The sequence below is a fragment of the Neovison vison genome, chromosome 2 (assembly GCF_020171115.1).
Source record: "Neovison vison isolate M4711 chromosome 2, ASM_NN_V1, whole genome shotgun sequence".
NCBI classification, from domain to species: domain Eukaryota; kingdom Metazoa; phylum Chordata; class Mammalia; order Carnivora; family Mustelidae; genus Neogale; species Neogale vison.
In genome coordinates, this window is record NC_058092.1 from 233,094,939 (window position 1) to 233,109,949 (window position 15,011).

General features: G+C 53.2%; 1 protein-coding gene across 2 annotated transcripts in view; it reads left to right on the plus strand.

The window, feature by feature from the left end:
• Window positions 1-15,011, plus strand: part of LOC122901197 (phospholysine phosphohistidine inorganic pyrophosphate phosphatase) — a 121,458-nt gene that overhangs the window by 41,669 nt on the left and 64,778 nt on the right. For both annotated transcript variants that reach the window (XM_044240693.1, XM_044240694.1), the window contains exon 6: window positions 6,280-6,371. In XM_044240693.1, the coding sequence (XP_044096628.1) occupies window positions 6,280-6,371 (92 nt within the window). The remainder of the gene's footprint in view (window positions 1-6,279; window positions 6,372-15,011) is intronic.

The window sequence follows — 15,011 nt, forward strand, 5'->3', positions numbered from 1 at the left end:
ACGCGGCCCGGGGTCCGGCGGCGGCTCATCGGGCGCAAGGCCAGCTGCTGCTGCTCCCGACGTCTTCCTCCGAGGGCCCGGATCTCTGCTTCCATCTTTGGGGGCCACAGCAACCAATGTGCTTACCCCGCGAAGGCCCGCGGGGCTCTGTTCTGAGGGGGAAGAATTTATGCCGCCTTGGGAGTGTGTGAGCATAAAACTGTATTTTCCCCAGGAGCGTGGAAGGCGTGAGGGTTGACGTGCAATAAGTGGAAGACCTTGTCTTTCCCAGGGAATCTAGCATGGTGGCCCCTGGAGCCTCGGCTAGCAGCGGACAGAAGCCTAAGCTGGAGTGTTGTGTCTGTTCCCAGGCCGACTTACGGGTCTCAGGACAACTCCTTGAGAGGCCAAAGCAGAGTCTCCTGCTGGGGCTCATGGCTGGTTCCCCGCCTGGGCCGAGCCCTCCCCCTGCTCGAGTCCCATCCTCCCAGTTGAGTCATGTGGGGGCCTGGGTGGCCCCCGCTTGTAGGATTCCCCCGTCTGTACATCGGCTGCTGTTGCCGTCCCCCGTCAGGTCAGGATGCACGCGTTGCCACTGGCTCTTTCTTCTTTGGTGATTGATGATTTCCCCAGAGCTGCACGGGAGCTTGACAGACACAAAAATTAAACCCATTTGGATTTGGCAGTGTTCTCCCCAGCATCAGTCATTCTAGAAAAAACAATTTTGACCATATCCGGATCCTTGCCACCGGCACTTTTATTTACTTCATTTTTCTTTAAGTCCATTTATTTTTAAACACTTAAATAATTAAAAAAAAATTTTTTTTAATTAGGCTCCATGCCCAGCGTGGAGCCCAACATGGGGCTTGAACTCATGACCCTGAGATCAAGATCTGAGCAAAATCAAGAGTTGAAGCTTAACCAACTGAGCCACACAGGTGCCCCTAAATAAATGTATTTTTAAAAATTATTTATTTTTAAAGATTTATTTATTTATTTGAGAGAGAGAGCACAGAGTCAGGGGAGGGGCAGAGGGAGAGAATTGTCAAGCAGAGCTCCCTGAGATGTGGGGCTTGATCCCAGGACCCTGAGATCATGACCTGAGTTGAAACCAAGAGCGGGACACTTAACCAACCGAGCCACCCGGGTGCCCCTAAATAAATGAATTTTGAAAGGAACTTTGATTAGTGCTATAAATGGAAAACCAGAATCACTTACTTCCCATAAATAGATTTCTCTAAAAATAAACACCAACTAGCTACCATAAAATGCATGTCCTGGGCACCTGGGTGGCTCAGTGGGTTAAGCTGCTGCCTTCGGCTCAGGTCATGATCTCAGGGTCCTGGGATCGAGTCCCGCATCGGACTCTCTGCTCGGCAGGGAGCCTGCTTCCTCCTCTCTCTCTCTCTCTCTCTCTGCCTGCCTCTATGCCTGCTTGTGATCTCTCTCTGTCAAATAAATAAATAAAAATCTTAAAAAAAAAATGCATGTCCTTGTTTTAACGAAAATCAAATAGTGTGTCCCCCATATGCAGAACTGACTTTGGGAAGCGTGGGATTCGAGACAGAATCAGAGGGCATTTGTGAAGCATATAAAGTTTAGAATATTCACTGGAAGAAATGCAGTTTTTTTCAAGTTCTCCATGCATCTTGCGGGGGGCAGGATGGGTGCCGGAGCCGCTCACAATTGGCACAGCTCACTGTGTCCATGTCTGAGCTTCCTCCTGGGGCCGGCATCTGCCTGTGGCTTCATTGGTGGAGGCCCCTTCGGCCTCTGCTTGAGTGTGATCAAGCGACGGGCTTGGTAGCTGCGAGACAGCCTGGGGCAGTTGTCAGAAGAGCCTCATTCCACCCGGAAGGACCTCTCTGGCCTCCAAATTGCACCAGCTCAGTCTCTGGCCTTCTCCACAATCTCCTCAGGATTCCTCCTGTTATTTGAATGCCTGTTCAGATGTTTTCAAGGACAGTTGCTTCAAGCTTATTAACCTGTACTTTGTGGAATTCATTGTGTGGCTTGCCTTGGCGAATGGTGGCAGATGGGTTATTAGTACCTCCTAACCTGGTTGGCCTCTTTTGCTCAGATCAAAGCTCAAAACATCACCTCCTCCAGGAAGCCTTCCCTGACCACTACCCCTTCACAACCTCCTGTACTTTTGCAGAGTTCTTGGCTATGTATTTGTGAACTTTCTGACAAAGCTCTGTCTTTTGTGTTCCACTGGAGGCTTCATGAGGGCAGCGATGGTGTCTCTTTGACTCCCTGTGTCCTTACTGCCTGTCCCCAAAAGGGCTTGATACAAAAGAGCTGGGACACTGGAGGCAAGAATGCCATCATAGAGACTTGGAGTGTCTCCAACAGGGCTAGATTAGGAATTTCCCCAACAAAACATTTCCTCTTTTTTTTTTTCCTTTTAAAGATGTACAGTAAACAAATCTAGGCACCGTCCTTGATGCTTAACTTGCATGATTTCATTTAAATGCCACATGGTTGGTGCCCATTTTACAGATAGAAGTGGAGGCTTGCCTAAGACCACCGAGCTAGCAAATAACAAAGCTGGGATGTGAGCCTGGTTGCTCTGTCCCTGTCTGAATCCCAAACTCAGTCTGTCCATTCTGCTCATCACATAGGGCCTGCCTTGTTTTCCACTACCTTGTACCCCTACTCTAAGATGGAAGACAGGGTCCATGTGGACTCCTGTTCCCCCCACCTCCCATGGGTGGAACTCCCCCAGCACGAATGCTTCACAGTCATCACTTTTATATTCCTTGACATTGGCTTGTGGGTTCCTTCATTGGTTCGCCATACCTGGCATCTGGGTTCCAGAGAGAAGACTTGTGGAGTAACTGTTGGTTTTGAAGCTTCTGTCCCGGCCCCATCAGGACACTGCCTTGTCACAGGGATCTGTTTTCTCAGGCCTGTTGGGCCTCCAGCCACGTAAATTCCTGACTGAACTTGAGAACAGATCTAGGAACGTGTTTGATGTCTGAGGCATTGGACTTTATTTCCACATCTTCTCCTAAAATATTTTCAGGCTTTTAATCAGAGTTCTGTGGTAGCTGAGTGAGGGGAGCTGCTGTTTTTTCTTTAGAAACACATTTTCTTATTAAGAAAGTATGAATCAATTTGAACAAGAATATCAATAATGCAGATTGACGTGGGCATAAGCACACCCACTTGAATGGGGGATGAGTAAAGCTCAGGCAGTCCCGAAGTAGACTCTACCTTGGTGACCAGTGAAGAGTCCGCTCGACTTTGCCTCCTACCTGCCCCCAGACGCGGACAGCCACGCCTTCATCCCGAATACTGGTTCCCTCAATGAGCTCGTTAGCTGAGCACCAGCATCACATCCTTGCCTGCGGGATCTCACCTGCTGCAGAAAGAGAGAATCAGTGCAGTGCAGAAGGAGACGTGCAGTGCAGGGGGGTAACCCGAAGGATTTGGGGAGGGCCTTGGAGCCCCGGCAGCTTCAAAGGTGGTGGTCTTGAAAGCCTGTTAGGAGTTGGCCAGTAGAAGGGGGCTAAGCGGGCAGATGGGTTGCCATGCGTCATGGGTCACCCTCTCCCTGTTCCTCTGGGCAGATCCGTATTTCTAGTTAGTACCCTTTCCTTTTGCCTAAGAGACTTCCTTTTACATGTCTTTTGTGTGGATCTGTTGGTGATGATTTTTTTTAGCTTAAGACATCTGAAAAGATCTTTATTTCACCTTTGTTTTTGAAAGATACTTTTGTTGGGTATAGAATTCTAGGTTGGCATTTCCCCACTGGCTACTCACGTGCATTGTTTTCAGTGGGAAATTGTATGTCTTTGTTTTTCAGTGGGAAATTGCATGTCTTATCTTTAAAAAAAAAAAAAAGCATGTGACTTGCTTTTTTGTTTTTTTTTGTTTTTTTTTAAGGATTTTATTATTTTTTTGACAGAGAAAGACACAGCGAGAGAGGGAACGCAAGCAGGGGAAGTGGGAGAGGGAAAAGGAGGTTTGCCGCTGAGCAGAAAGCCCAGTTCTGGGATCGATCCCAGGACTGTGGATCATGACCTGAGCCAGATGCTTAACAACTGGGCCACCTAGGTAGTCCCCCACTTTTTTTTTTTTTGCATCAGTAGTCTTAAGATTTTTGCCTTATCACTGACTTTGAGCAATTTGATTATGTTATGCCTTAATGTAATTTTCTTCATGTTTCTTGTGTTTCATGTTGATTGGGATTTTGCCCTTGTGGCTTTATGAGTTTTCTTGTGTTTGGAAGTTTTTTAGCCGTTAGGAGGAAGTCCAATGTTGTTTCTGTCACCTCCTCTCATCTCACCGTCAGGAATTCCAGTTGCACGTGTATCAGGCCCTTTGAAGTCACATCATAGTTTGATGAGACTCTGTTCACTTTTTAAAAATATTGTATTTATTTATTTGAGAGAGAGAGAGTGCATGTGCGCATGACTAGGGACAGAGAGGGACAGAGGGAGAGAGATAAGCAGACTCCCCTACTGAACAGGGAGCCCAATGTGGGGCTCCATCCTGGATCCCAGGATCATGACCCAAGTGGAAAGCACACGCTTACCCCAACTGAACCACTTAGGTGCCCCGCTCTGTTCATTTTTGTTAAATTATGTTTTCTCTTGCTTTCGTTTTGGTTGGTTTCTATTACTGTATCTTCAAGTTCATTAATGTTTTCTTCTGCATTGTATAATCCAGTATTAATTTTATCCAGCGGGTTTTCCATTCCAGACATAATGCATCTCAAGTGCTAAAAATGTAAATGAAATGTAAGCATTATTTAGTACCACTCACTTGCCATCAGTTACAAATATCGGTAAATTGCACTGTTACTAGTAATTAAAAATCAAAGCAGTTCTTCTCCATCTGAAAAAAATCCGGTCTAGTTGCCTGTTCTAGAACTTCAGCTGGGATCTTTTCTTTTATCTACTGTGTCCCTACTTAACTTTTGGAGCGTATGGACGATAGTTGCGGTAACTAATATAATGTCCTTGTCTTCCCACATCTGTGTGAGTTCTGGGTCAGTTGAGGCTGATTTTTTTTTTTCTGCTCATTATGTGTGATATTTGTCTTCTTTGCATGTCTGATCACTTTTTTAAATTAGTTGCCAGAGGCTGTGAATTTTACCTTTTTTGGGTGCTGGTTATTTTGTTCTGGGATGTAGTTAAACAGCTTGGAAACAGTTGGATCCTTCCAGAGCTTGCTTTAAAATTTGGGAGGCAGCCCCAGAGCAGAGTTTGGTCTAAGGCTAATTACTCCCCACTCTGGGGCAAGGTGCTTCTGAGAACGCAACTCAGTGCCCCACGCATTATGAGACTGGTGGAAACAGGCACTATTCCCATCCCCATGTGAGGTCTGGGTGGTGTTTTCTTTCATTTTCCAGAGTGATTCTTTCCCTGGCCTGGGGTGGTTTCCTCACTCACGTGTGCTGATCCGCGGTCTACGAATGCTGCCTCGTTCAGAGGGACGCTCTGCATATCTGTGCCCGTCCTCTCTCTCCAGGGTGGCCCCCTCCTCTCTGACACTCCATTCTGGGAACTTCAGCTGCCTCAGTCTCCCAGCGCCTAGCTTTGTCCTCAATTCCTGGAGGCTGCCAGCCTCTGTGTGGTCCCGCCCTGCACCCACAGTCTGGAAGCCGGACTCCCCTTATGTTTCCAGTGTCCCAAATCACTGTCCTTCACTGCTTGATGTCCAGAGACTCGGAAACTGTTGTTTCTTCTAGTCTCTTTGGTTTTCTGGCTGTTTTGGGTGGGAGACTATATCCCACAAGATGCTTTTTGAAATGACAGCCAGGCTGCAAGCATTTCCTTTGTGTGTGTGTGTGTGTGTGTTTTTGTTCGCACGTTAGTTTGGCTTTTGTAGTAATACCTTCATTATTGAAAGCAAGACCTCCTAAACTGTGAGCTATGAAGGTTTGCAGAAATTTGGTTAGTTTTCACAGAACTAGTGGTTGGCTCCCGGGTAGAGCATTTGGCTGCAGGTAAAATGGAGCCTGTGTTGGAGGAGAGGCAAGACAGGGTCGGCCTCCCCACACATCCCTGTGACACTGTGTCGTTTCAACCCCGGTGGGTTGATTTCACGTTGCCTACGTATGCGCTGTTAGAGCCCCTTGGCTGTTGGGCGGGGAGTGGAGGGGTGCAGTGGGAGATATATTCAAGGTGGGTCAACTTTCAATCAATACCATGACAAAACTACCTTGTTTAATTTGTATGGTGGTGGTTTTAAGCATCAAATCAAGCGCTTGATTATGTCAGAAAAGATGAAGGAGCACAGAATAAACTGTCCTGACATCACTTCTGAGCTCATGTGTCTGCCCGGCAGGCCATCATGATCGGAGACGATATCGTGGGAGATGTTGGCGGTGCCCAGCAGTGCGGAATGAGGGCCCTGCAGGTGCGGACGGGAAAGTTCAGGTGAGTGCCCCACTCGTGGTCAGGTTCATCTGCCTGCCTTCCTCCGTGGATTCCGGGGGTGTCCCATGTTTTTGTTTTGTTTTCTTCCCCCAAATAAAGGGGGTTGTTCTTTCCAAAAAGAACATCTGCTGACCTCTGTGTAAGTGTGCCCTAAGGTCAGGCCTCGCTGACCTTTTCGTCTCAGGAGTGGTCAAGTAAAGCGCTTTTGCTACAGGATCCAAGACTAAAAACTGGGGTTCGAATAGGGTGGAGCTTGGAAGGAAAGAGCAAGGGCTCCAAGCTGTCCCCGGCCTCAGCAGGTCGGACTGTATTGGGGCCATGCTCCTTTGGGCAAAGTGGTCAGAGCCTGCCCTGCCCCTGGAGCTTCCAGCCGGTGCCCCTCCTGGTCACCCTCCTTCTGGGGCTCTGCCTTGTCTGTTTGTGGGAGACAGGGAACCTCAAGAGAGCAGGTCCTTGCTTGGTCAGGGACCCCTTGGAACCAAACCTTGGTCTCCAGAGGAGCTTGTGTTAATCTCCTGGGTCAGAAGTGCAGCCTAGTCTCTGGCGGGTCCCCAGTGACACTTCTTAGGTCAGGGCGTGGGCATGGGGAGGTGCCCTGCGGTTTCGGGGTTTGGCTTGTGGAGGGTGTCTTAGACATCAGAGTATTGACTTGTGTTTTCCGGACGGGTTTGATTGTGGCTGTTCAGTATAATTTTGTAGATGCTGGAGAGACTTGGCTAAAATATGGTTACCCAGGGGTACTTGGATTGGTGTTGGGAGTGGGGAGGCAGGGGAGAGGAGGGTGGCATCTGTCCTGAGAGATCTGCTTAACGGGGTCAGAGAAGTGGGACATCTGGGTGGCTCAGTCGGTTGGGTGTCTGACTCGTGGTTTTAGCTCTGATCATGATCTTGGGTCATGAGACTGAGCCCTGTGTTGGGCTCCCTGCTTAGTGGGGCATCTGCTGGAGATTCTCTCCCTCTGCTCCGCCCCCCAGTCACATTCGTTCTCTCTTTAAAATAAATCTTAAAAAGACAAAAACAAAAAATAAAACCAAAAACAAACCAGGATCAGGGAAATGGATTAGAAGGTCCTACTCACTGTAAAGCCCCTCTCTCGTGTGTGAGACCCAGGAGAACTGTGGGTTTGGGGTGGACACAAGGTGAGTAAGGGAGGCTCGGTGCGGGTGGAATCTGCGGCCAGAAAGTCCCTTCCAGCCACGGCCTGGACCCTCCCAGGGCACTAGCAGCTCTCTTCAGGCTCCTGGCACAGCTGAGATATCGGCTCTCAAAGGGAGAGTTTTCTGGGTCCGCTTGGCTATGTCTGGCCTAAGGAAGTAAGGGAGACCCCACCCACCAACCTCAGAAGCATTTCAGGAGAGCAGCCTGGAGCTCCAAGGGCCCTAATTCCACCAATCCCTAAAGGTGCAGAGCCCAGGCCTGTCGCTGAGCCGGGGGGCTGGCCACTGTCTGGTGGACGCTCTGTTGCACGGTGCCGCCCCCGCTACAAGGTGCTGCTCCTGTCCTGCCTCCCAGGGCTGGGGCTGGGGCTGGCACTTTTCAGAGTCCCCCCGATGCCATCTTCCAGGGACATCAACCTCATCAACAGTTGGCCAGACCCTTCTAGGCTGCTCACTGTGTGTAGATATACATTTGGTACACACATGGGTGTGTGTGTGTGTGTGTGTACATGTGCATGCTTTTATATATATATATATACACACACACATATATGTGTGCATATGCATGCTTTTATATATGTATATGTATATATATATATATATATAAAGATCTTTTTACGAAAACAGCATTATATTACTGTACAACTTGCTACTTCCTTGGACGGTGTTCGGTGGCATCTTTCCGTGGCCACACTAACTTATTTTAAACGCCTCAGGAGATGCAGATACCATTTGGTGCCTGACGCCCGGCGGGCCTTCAGCAGGGGTGGGTGAAGCTGATGGTGTCTGTGATACCGTCTCCTCTCCAGGCAGAGCCTCACCTGGCCTTGAGCACAGAGGCTGGGGCTTAGTCTGTCTTTTTTGGAAGGCGGTGCAGTTTCCTATCTTGTTGTTTGTTATAAGAATGTGAATCTGCCTTTGTTGGTGCGCAGGCCGGAGTGAGAGGCGCTCTGGTGCAGGTAAGGCAGCCAGTGAGCCAGCTGGCTAAGATGGGGGCCGGGTTCTGTGCGCGGGAGAGTGGGTGGGGACCTCTCTGTCACTGGCCACTCTAGAGCTGCTGAGTGCGGGGGCCACAGGCTGCCTTGAACTGTGGCTGGTCTCAGTCGGATGTGCTCGAAGTACGGAATACAGATCTAAAGACTGAAGGGGAGACAAAAAATGTGAAAAAGCTCATTTGTCGTGTTGTATACCGATTACATGCACAGAGGCTGACATCTTACGTTAATTTCACCTGCTTATTCTTATTTTTGTCAGTGTAGCTGCTAGAAAGTCCTTGTTCGCCTCCCTGGGTCCCATTGCTCCGTGCATTTCTGTAAGGAGTGGGGAGGGGCGAACTGCACCTCCCCCTTTCCCCTGCAGATGGCACTCGCGACACACAGGCCCCAAAGGACAGCTAGAGAAACCATGTGCTCTGCACCCCATGGGGCTGGGAAGCCACGGAGGCCTCCATGGCACCCTGCTTGGGAACAGGCAAGGCTCTCCCGTGTGGGTCAGCTTCCCTCCAGAATGCAGTCGGGTCTTCCTGAGCTGAGCTTTGTCTGGAGTTCCCGCATGTTTCACGGAGCGTAAGTGGTTCAACCTGGTGGTCCTGCCTCCGTGCTATGAACACACCCCATTTCTCCCCTTCCCTGCTGGGGACACTTGGGTGGGTCCTGGTGTGGCCATTCTTTGAAGTGCTGCCAGGAACGTCTGATCCGTGTTCCTGGGCACGTGGGCGTGGTCCTCATAGGGGAGGTTTGCGTAAGTTGGAATTGCAGTGTTGTGGGGAGTGCATGTGACCCAGCAGGTGATGCCGGACTCCCGCGGTGGTCGTGTGGGACCACTTCTGCTCCGCCTGCCATGGGCAGGGCCCCTCTTGCTTCCAGCCTCTTCCCCACTGGGCTGTTTTGAAGGGGAGGCCTGTGGTCTTCTAGTTTCCAGCCTTAGGGGCCTCAGGGAGTGTCAGCTCCCAGTATTCCAGTCCACCCGGATGCTGGGCGCCCCTGGGAAGTGGGGAGGGACCCACAGGGGCCTCAGGTGAGAAGGCTTGGGAGAGGCAGAGGTGTTGATGGGCATGGGTGGTGAGGTCAGTGGCTGCCAGGGTGGGAGAGGCAGGGTGGGTGGGGGGCCGGACACACCCCTCTTGGCCTTGCCCTCCGTCTCTGCCTGGGTTGACCTTCCTCCACACCTGCTCAGTTTACTTCCTCTTTGATTGGCTGGTGGTGGGGGACAGTGGCTTCTCACTTTAGCCCATGCATGCCCGGTAGGGGTGATGTTGCTCCCAAGGGAGCTAGAATTCCTCTTAAGGGTGAAAAAACTTAGACGTACCGTGGTTGGGGGCATTCTGAAGGGCTGTAGTACATAAACAGGGTGGGGTGCTGGGCACCTTTTGTTTCTGCCTGTGCTGTGTGTGATTCTTGTGTTTCTTTGGGGTCACCCTTGTCCACCCCCGGCACCCTGGCAGGCACAGGCCTGGGCATGGGACTCAGGCTTGGCCAGTCTGAAGCATGCAGAGCTCCTGGCCACAGTTGCTGGGGTTGTGATCTGAGTCCGCTGGTGAGTTAGCCCAGGATTTTCCAGAACCTTTAGGAAAATGGCCGGTGAAGCATAAGCCAGGAAGTTCCAGTGGCCATCTCTGGCACCCCAGAGAGAACCCTGATCAAGGGTCAAAGCGGCGTCTGGAGATGGGGAGAGAGAGATTGTGGTGACCTGATTAGAGCATCTGGATCTGGCACTGCCTGAAGCTGACGCCTCCTCTGGCCTTTTTGGAAAAAGTGGGCCATTGAATTAGGAGTTTTGTGAGCAGTAGAGCAAGGGGCCCGGGGGGTACCTCAGCTTCCGTCCCTCCAGCCTCCGAGCTCTCCCTGGCTGGTCAGCCATGTGGGCTTCTTTCAGAGATACGCCCACTGGGGAGCCTGCCCTAGGGCTCCCCTGTCTTTACATGCTGATAGGTCCCCATGCTGCCCTTTTCAAAGGGCAGAAAGAGACCTCCACAATGGCCTTCAGCTTAGCAGCACTGGCTTTCTGCCTGCTCTAGAATGTGCTGGAAAGCACCTCATTTAAACTCAGAGGGAACTGCCCACAAAGGTTTGCCAGAGCCGTCTCGACATAGAATGAGCCGCCTGTCACTAGAGATGACCCGCAGAGGCTGGCGGACCTCCTTCTGGGGAGGCTGAAGAAGGGGCAGCAGCAGCCAGAGGCCGGGGCGACAAGAAGCCTTGAATCCTTCCTGAGGCTGTCGACGCGAGTCAGGTCTCCGTGCTTCTGGTCCGTGGGACGAGTCCGGGGGCTGGTCCTGTGTCCCCACTGACAGACACAGTTAGTGCCACAGTCCCCGCTTGCGGAGGCGGAAGCTGAGGCCCTGTCCTTCGGGCCTCCGATTCCTCCCGGCCTGTGACCTCCTGCTCCAGGTCCGGGGCTGTTGCTGCCAGGGCTGGAGCCCGGCCGGGAAAACCACAGGCAGAGCTACATGCAGGTGTGTAGACGGCCGAGTAGCAAGGAGCCTGGAAGGAAGGACATCTGATTGTCACAGAGCATTTAATTAAGTGTCTTCTCAGTATCTTAGGATGAGACTCCAAACAAGAGTTTTTTTTTTTTTAAAGTACACTTGTGCCCCCTGCCCACAGGTGTGTGAATTTGGAAGATTCCAAAAAAAGAAAACCTCCTGAAAGTACAACTTCAGGGGTGCCTGGGCGGCCCGGTCGGTTAAGTGTCCAACTCTTGATTTTGGCTCCGGTCCTGATCTCAGGGTCGTGAGATGGGGGCCTGTGTCGGGCTCCGTATTGAGCCTGGAGCCTGCTTCCCTCTCTCCCTCTGCCCCTGGTCCTCGTCTCCCACTCGCACTCGCTCATGCTCCCTCGCGCTCTTTCTTTCAAAAAAATATAAAAAAATAAAAGTATAGCTTCATTAGTTCACAGCCCAAGTACCCCAACGTCCTCAAGCTTGTGGGCAGCTGTCCCCTGACCCCCGGTGCCCAGGGAGGACCCCTCCTCACTCACAAGACTAAATCACCGCCCAGAGGTCTCTTCGTAGGGAAGTTTCCCACCGCCCAGACTGGGGCTAGCCCGGTGACAGCTCCCCCAGCTCCTTCTGCCTCCCCTTACGATGCAACACAGCCAAGGTGCGTTCTGCTCCCCCTGAGGTGTTTCATCTAGAAGGGATCCGGGCAAGGGGCTCCCGTCCCTTTGGCGGTGAAAGCAGTGCCTTCTCTGGGCCACCACACGTGCACAGCTGTCTGTGACCTCCCCGTGGCAGTCCCTCCTGGGGGCCAGCAGGGGGTGGCCTCATTTCACCCTACACACCAGCTTACACATGCACACACGCATATCCCTATATACCAGCTTACACACAGGCATACCCCCTAGACACTGGCTCACACACACACACACACACACACATCCTACACAACAACAAATACACATGCATACCCCCTCCACACCGGCTTACACACACACACCCTACACACCAGATCACACACACACACATTTTGATCTGTGGAAGAGTGGCAGGCACTCAAGGGGGGCATCCCAGCCTCCCCAGCACGGAGGGGTTGCTCAGGGCTGTCTTCTCTGGCATTGCAGACTGTAGAGCCCAGAGCAGGGTGGGGGGTTGGGTGTGTCGCTGGCGGAGAGCCCTGAGCCAGCCCTAGCTGGAGAGGGGCCGTCAGAAGACTGTCTTGGGGCTCTCCCAGCTGAAGGGCCAAGCCAACCCTGCGGTCATCTAAGACAGTCACGGTCACTATGACAACTCACTGCTCCCCTAGGCGGGACCCCAGGGGAAGGTGCAGCCTGCCCTTCTCTGTGTTCTCCTCCAGGTTCACCCCTGGGCTCTTCCTTCCTGTTCTCACACCCTCCCGGCTGCCTTGGGCGTGGCGCCTCCGCCCAGGTCTGGCAGGGTCCGCTTTCATTTTCCCTTCCTCCCTGCACTGCCTGCTGCTGCGGCCGCTAGAGGGCGCCCTGCTGCCGGGTCCGGGGAGGGGCCGGATGCACACCAGCTCACGCGTGACATCTCCCACACACTCACGCCCAGGTCCCACACTCACACCAGACTCACGCCCAGGCCCCACACCCTCACGCGTACATATCCAGGCCACACGCGCACACACATATCCACGCCCAGGCTCCCTCCCAAACACACTCACACCCAGGCCCCCTCAGACGGCACACATGGGCCTGCTGGCACACTCACACTCACGCCCGCCCAGCCCACATGCCGGCCACACCCGCTTGCGTGCCCGCTCTTCCTCGCAGCAGCTGCGTGTCTGTGCTGGGACTGGGGCAGCAGGCCTGGGCATCCTGCCCTCCCTCCAGGCCCTCGCCTTCCTCTGCTGCCCCCACAGGCAGGGTCACCAAGGCCTGGAAAACATGGAGGTACTGGGTCTTAGGGTTTCGCTGCTGCTGTGTGGCAAGAGCCTCCTGGCCGCTGGGGCCCCCGGAGTTAAAGCAGGTGGAGCAGCCTCACATCAGCTCACCAGGCCTTTTCCCCTTTTCCATCTGGCACCTTCTCAGGGGAGAGGAGCCTGAGACCCTCGAGTCTCCGAGCTTGAGGGGGCCTCCCAGCCTCACCTGCGAGCACAAGAGGCCGGGTGCCCTCTTGAGGAGGCGACCCTCCGGGCCCTCCAGCCCCCGGTGCCCTGTCCCATCTCCAGGCCTTCGTTCACGCTGTGCCTTCTGCCTCTGCCGCCACCCTTTCCTCACCTGAGTCCTGCTGACTTGGAGGCCTTTCCTCATGAAGGAATTCCCAGAGTCCTCCACATGGAAGGGCCGTGAGGGCACCCCTGGGCTTCCTGTGGGGAGCTCAGAGGAGCAGCGGGACGGCTCACAGGCAGGGGTAACCTGTGGCCAGCGGAAGCCCATGACAGAGCCCACGCCAGGGCCCAAACACACCTCACCTCCAGGAGAACTACCTGGCACTCTCTCGGCTTCCCCCAGCTTCTTATTTTCCAAACCATTCCTGAGATTTCCAGAATAGAAAACAATTGCACGTACCTGTCCCCCGGGGCCAGACCTGGCCAGGCTTCCCCCGTCGGTCCCTGACGTCCTTCGCAGCGAGGAGCGTCGGTCCAGGACAGGCAGCTCCATGGGCCTCTCTCGAGACCGCCTCGTTGGTCTGGGCCGCTTCGCAGGCCTCCCCTCGGCTCTCAGGACCCTGACCCCCTTGAGGAGCCCAGGACATGCGCTTTACCTGGTGCTTCCTCGTGATGTGACCTGGGTCGCACATTGTGGGCCGGACTGTCACAGAAGTGCTTCTCAGGGCGTCCTGTCAGGAGGCGCGGGGTGTCCGTCTGTCCCAGTGTTGGTGGTGGCAACATCGATTACGATGGTGAGTGTCTTAAAGTCGTGCAAACTTCCGAGCTTTCTTCCCTTTGTGACTTATGACCCTTTGTGGGGGCTGCATGGCGGCTGTGAAATCCCTCTCCTCACTCCGCTTCTCTGCTCCGATGTCTGTTGCTGCTTCTGTGATGCTGCCCAAGCCATCCCGTCTTTGCGTTCTTACGCTTGTTGTCGGCGATCTACGGTAAAGAAGAAGAGTTTCTTCTCTCCACTCACTCACTTCAACCAGTGTGGATGTAGGGAATTCTGTTTAGTTTGATAGGTTATAATCTGTTACCATCAGAATTTATTTTGAGGCTCACAGCATCCCCGATGTGGCCGGTGGCCGTCTTTCCAGCTGGTGGTGTGGCTTTTTGGCCCATCCCGTCGTTCTCGGAGCCCTTCCTTAGTTTTCTGGCACAAAACAGTGTTTTGCCGCAGCCCTGGAGCTGGCCATTTCTTGAGGAGCCCTGGTTCCTTTGAGTGGATAGTGATAGGTAGACTCGAACCCCAGTGCGCTCGACCCTCTTCCCGTGCCTCTGGGTGTCACTGCTCTCTGACCCTCTCCCTGAATGGATGTGGGACACGTATGTATGCGTGTCCCCGTGTGTTCACACATCCGTCCGCCGGAACCTCTGCATCCGTGTCTCTCAAAGACAGCACGTTCTCCCCACCACCTCGGACTCCAGGCCGACACCATGGGCTTCAGCCCGGCTGATGCTTTTGCAGATTTGTACCTTCCTTTTCTTACGGGGAAAAACCTGGTTTACATTTTTCTCCCTCTACTGGTGTGTTTGCTCGGCCCCCTTGCATGTAGCCAGCCTGACCTTGCCGGGCAGCTGAATGCTGTCCTACCCGCTGCCCCAGAGCCTCCTGACGGGGGGCCCCGGCCCCCCTCTCAGGCCTGGGTGCCATGGGCTCCCTGCCCACAAGGAAGGAGGGAAGGCCCCAGACGCTGGCCGCCTCGTCTGCCTCCCTGCTCTCTCCCACTCTGCTTCTTGAGCGAACGGGTGGGTGTTTGCAGTTTCGCTCTCCCCACAATGCCCGGCACGTGGGGGGCACTCTGCGTTTGTTAAACTGAGTGGGAGAGAGGCCCTCCAGCTTCCCAGCCACTTTCAGATTTGTGGCCTTCCGGCCCCATGGTAGGCAGAGAAAGTGCTGTTTTCGGGGGACGGAGCTGACTCCTCCACGGT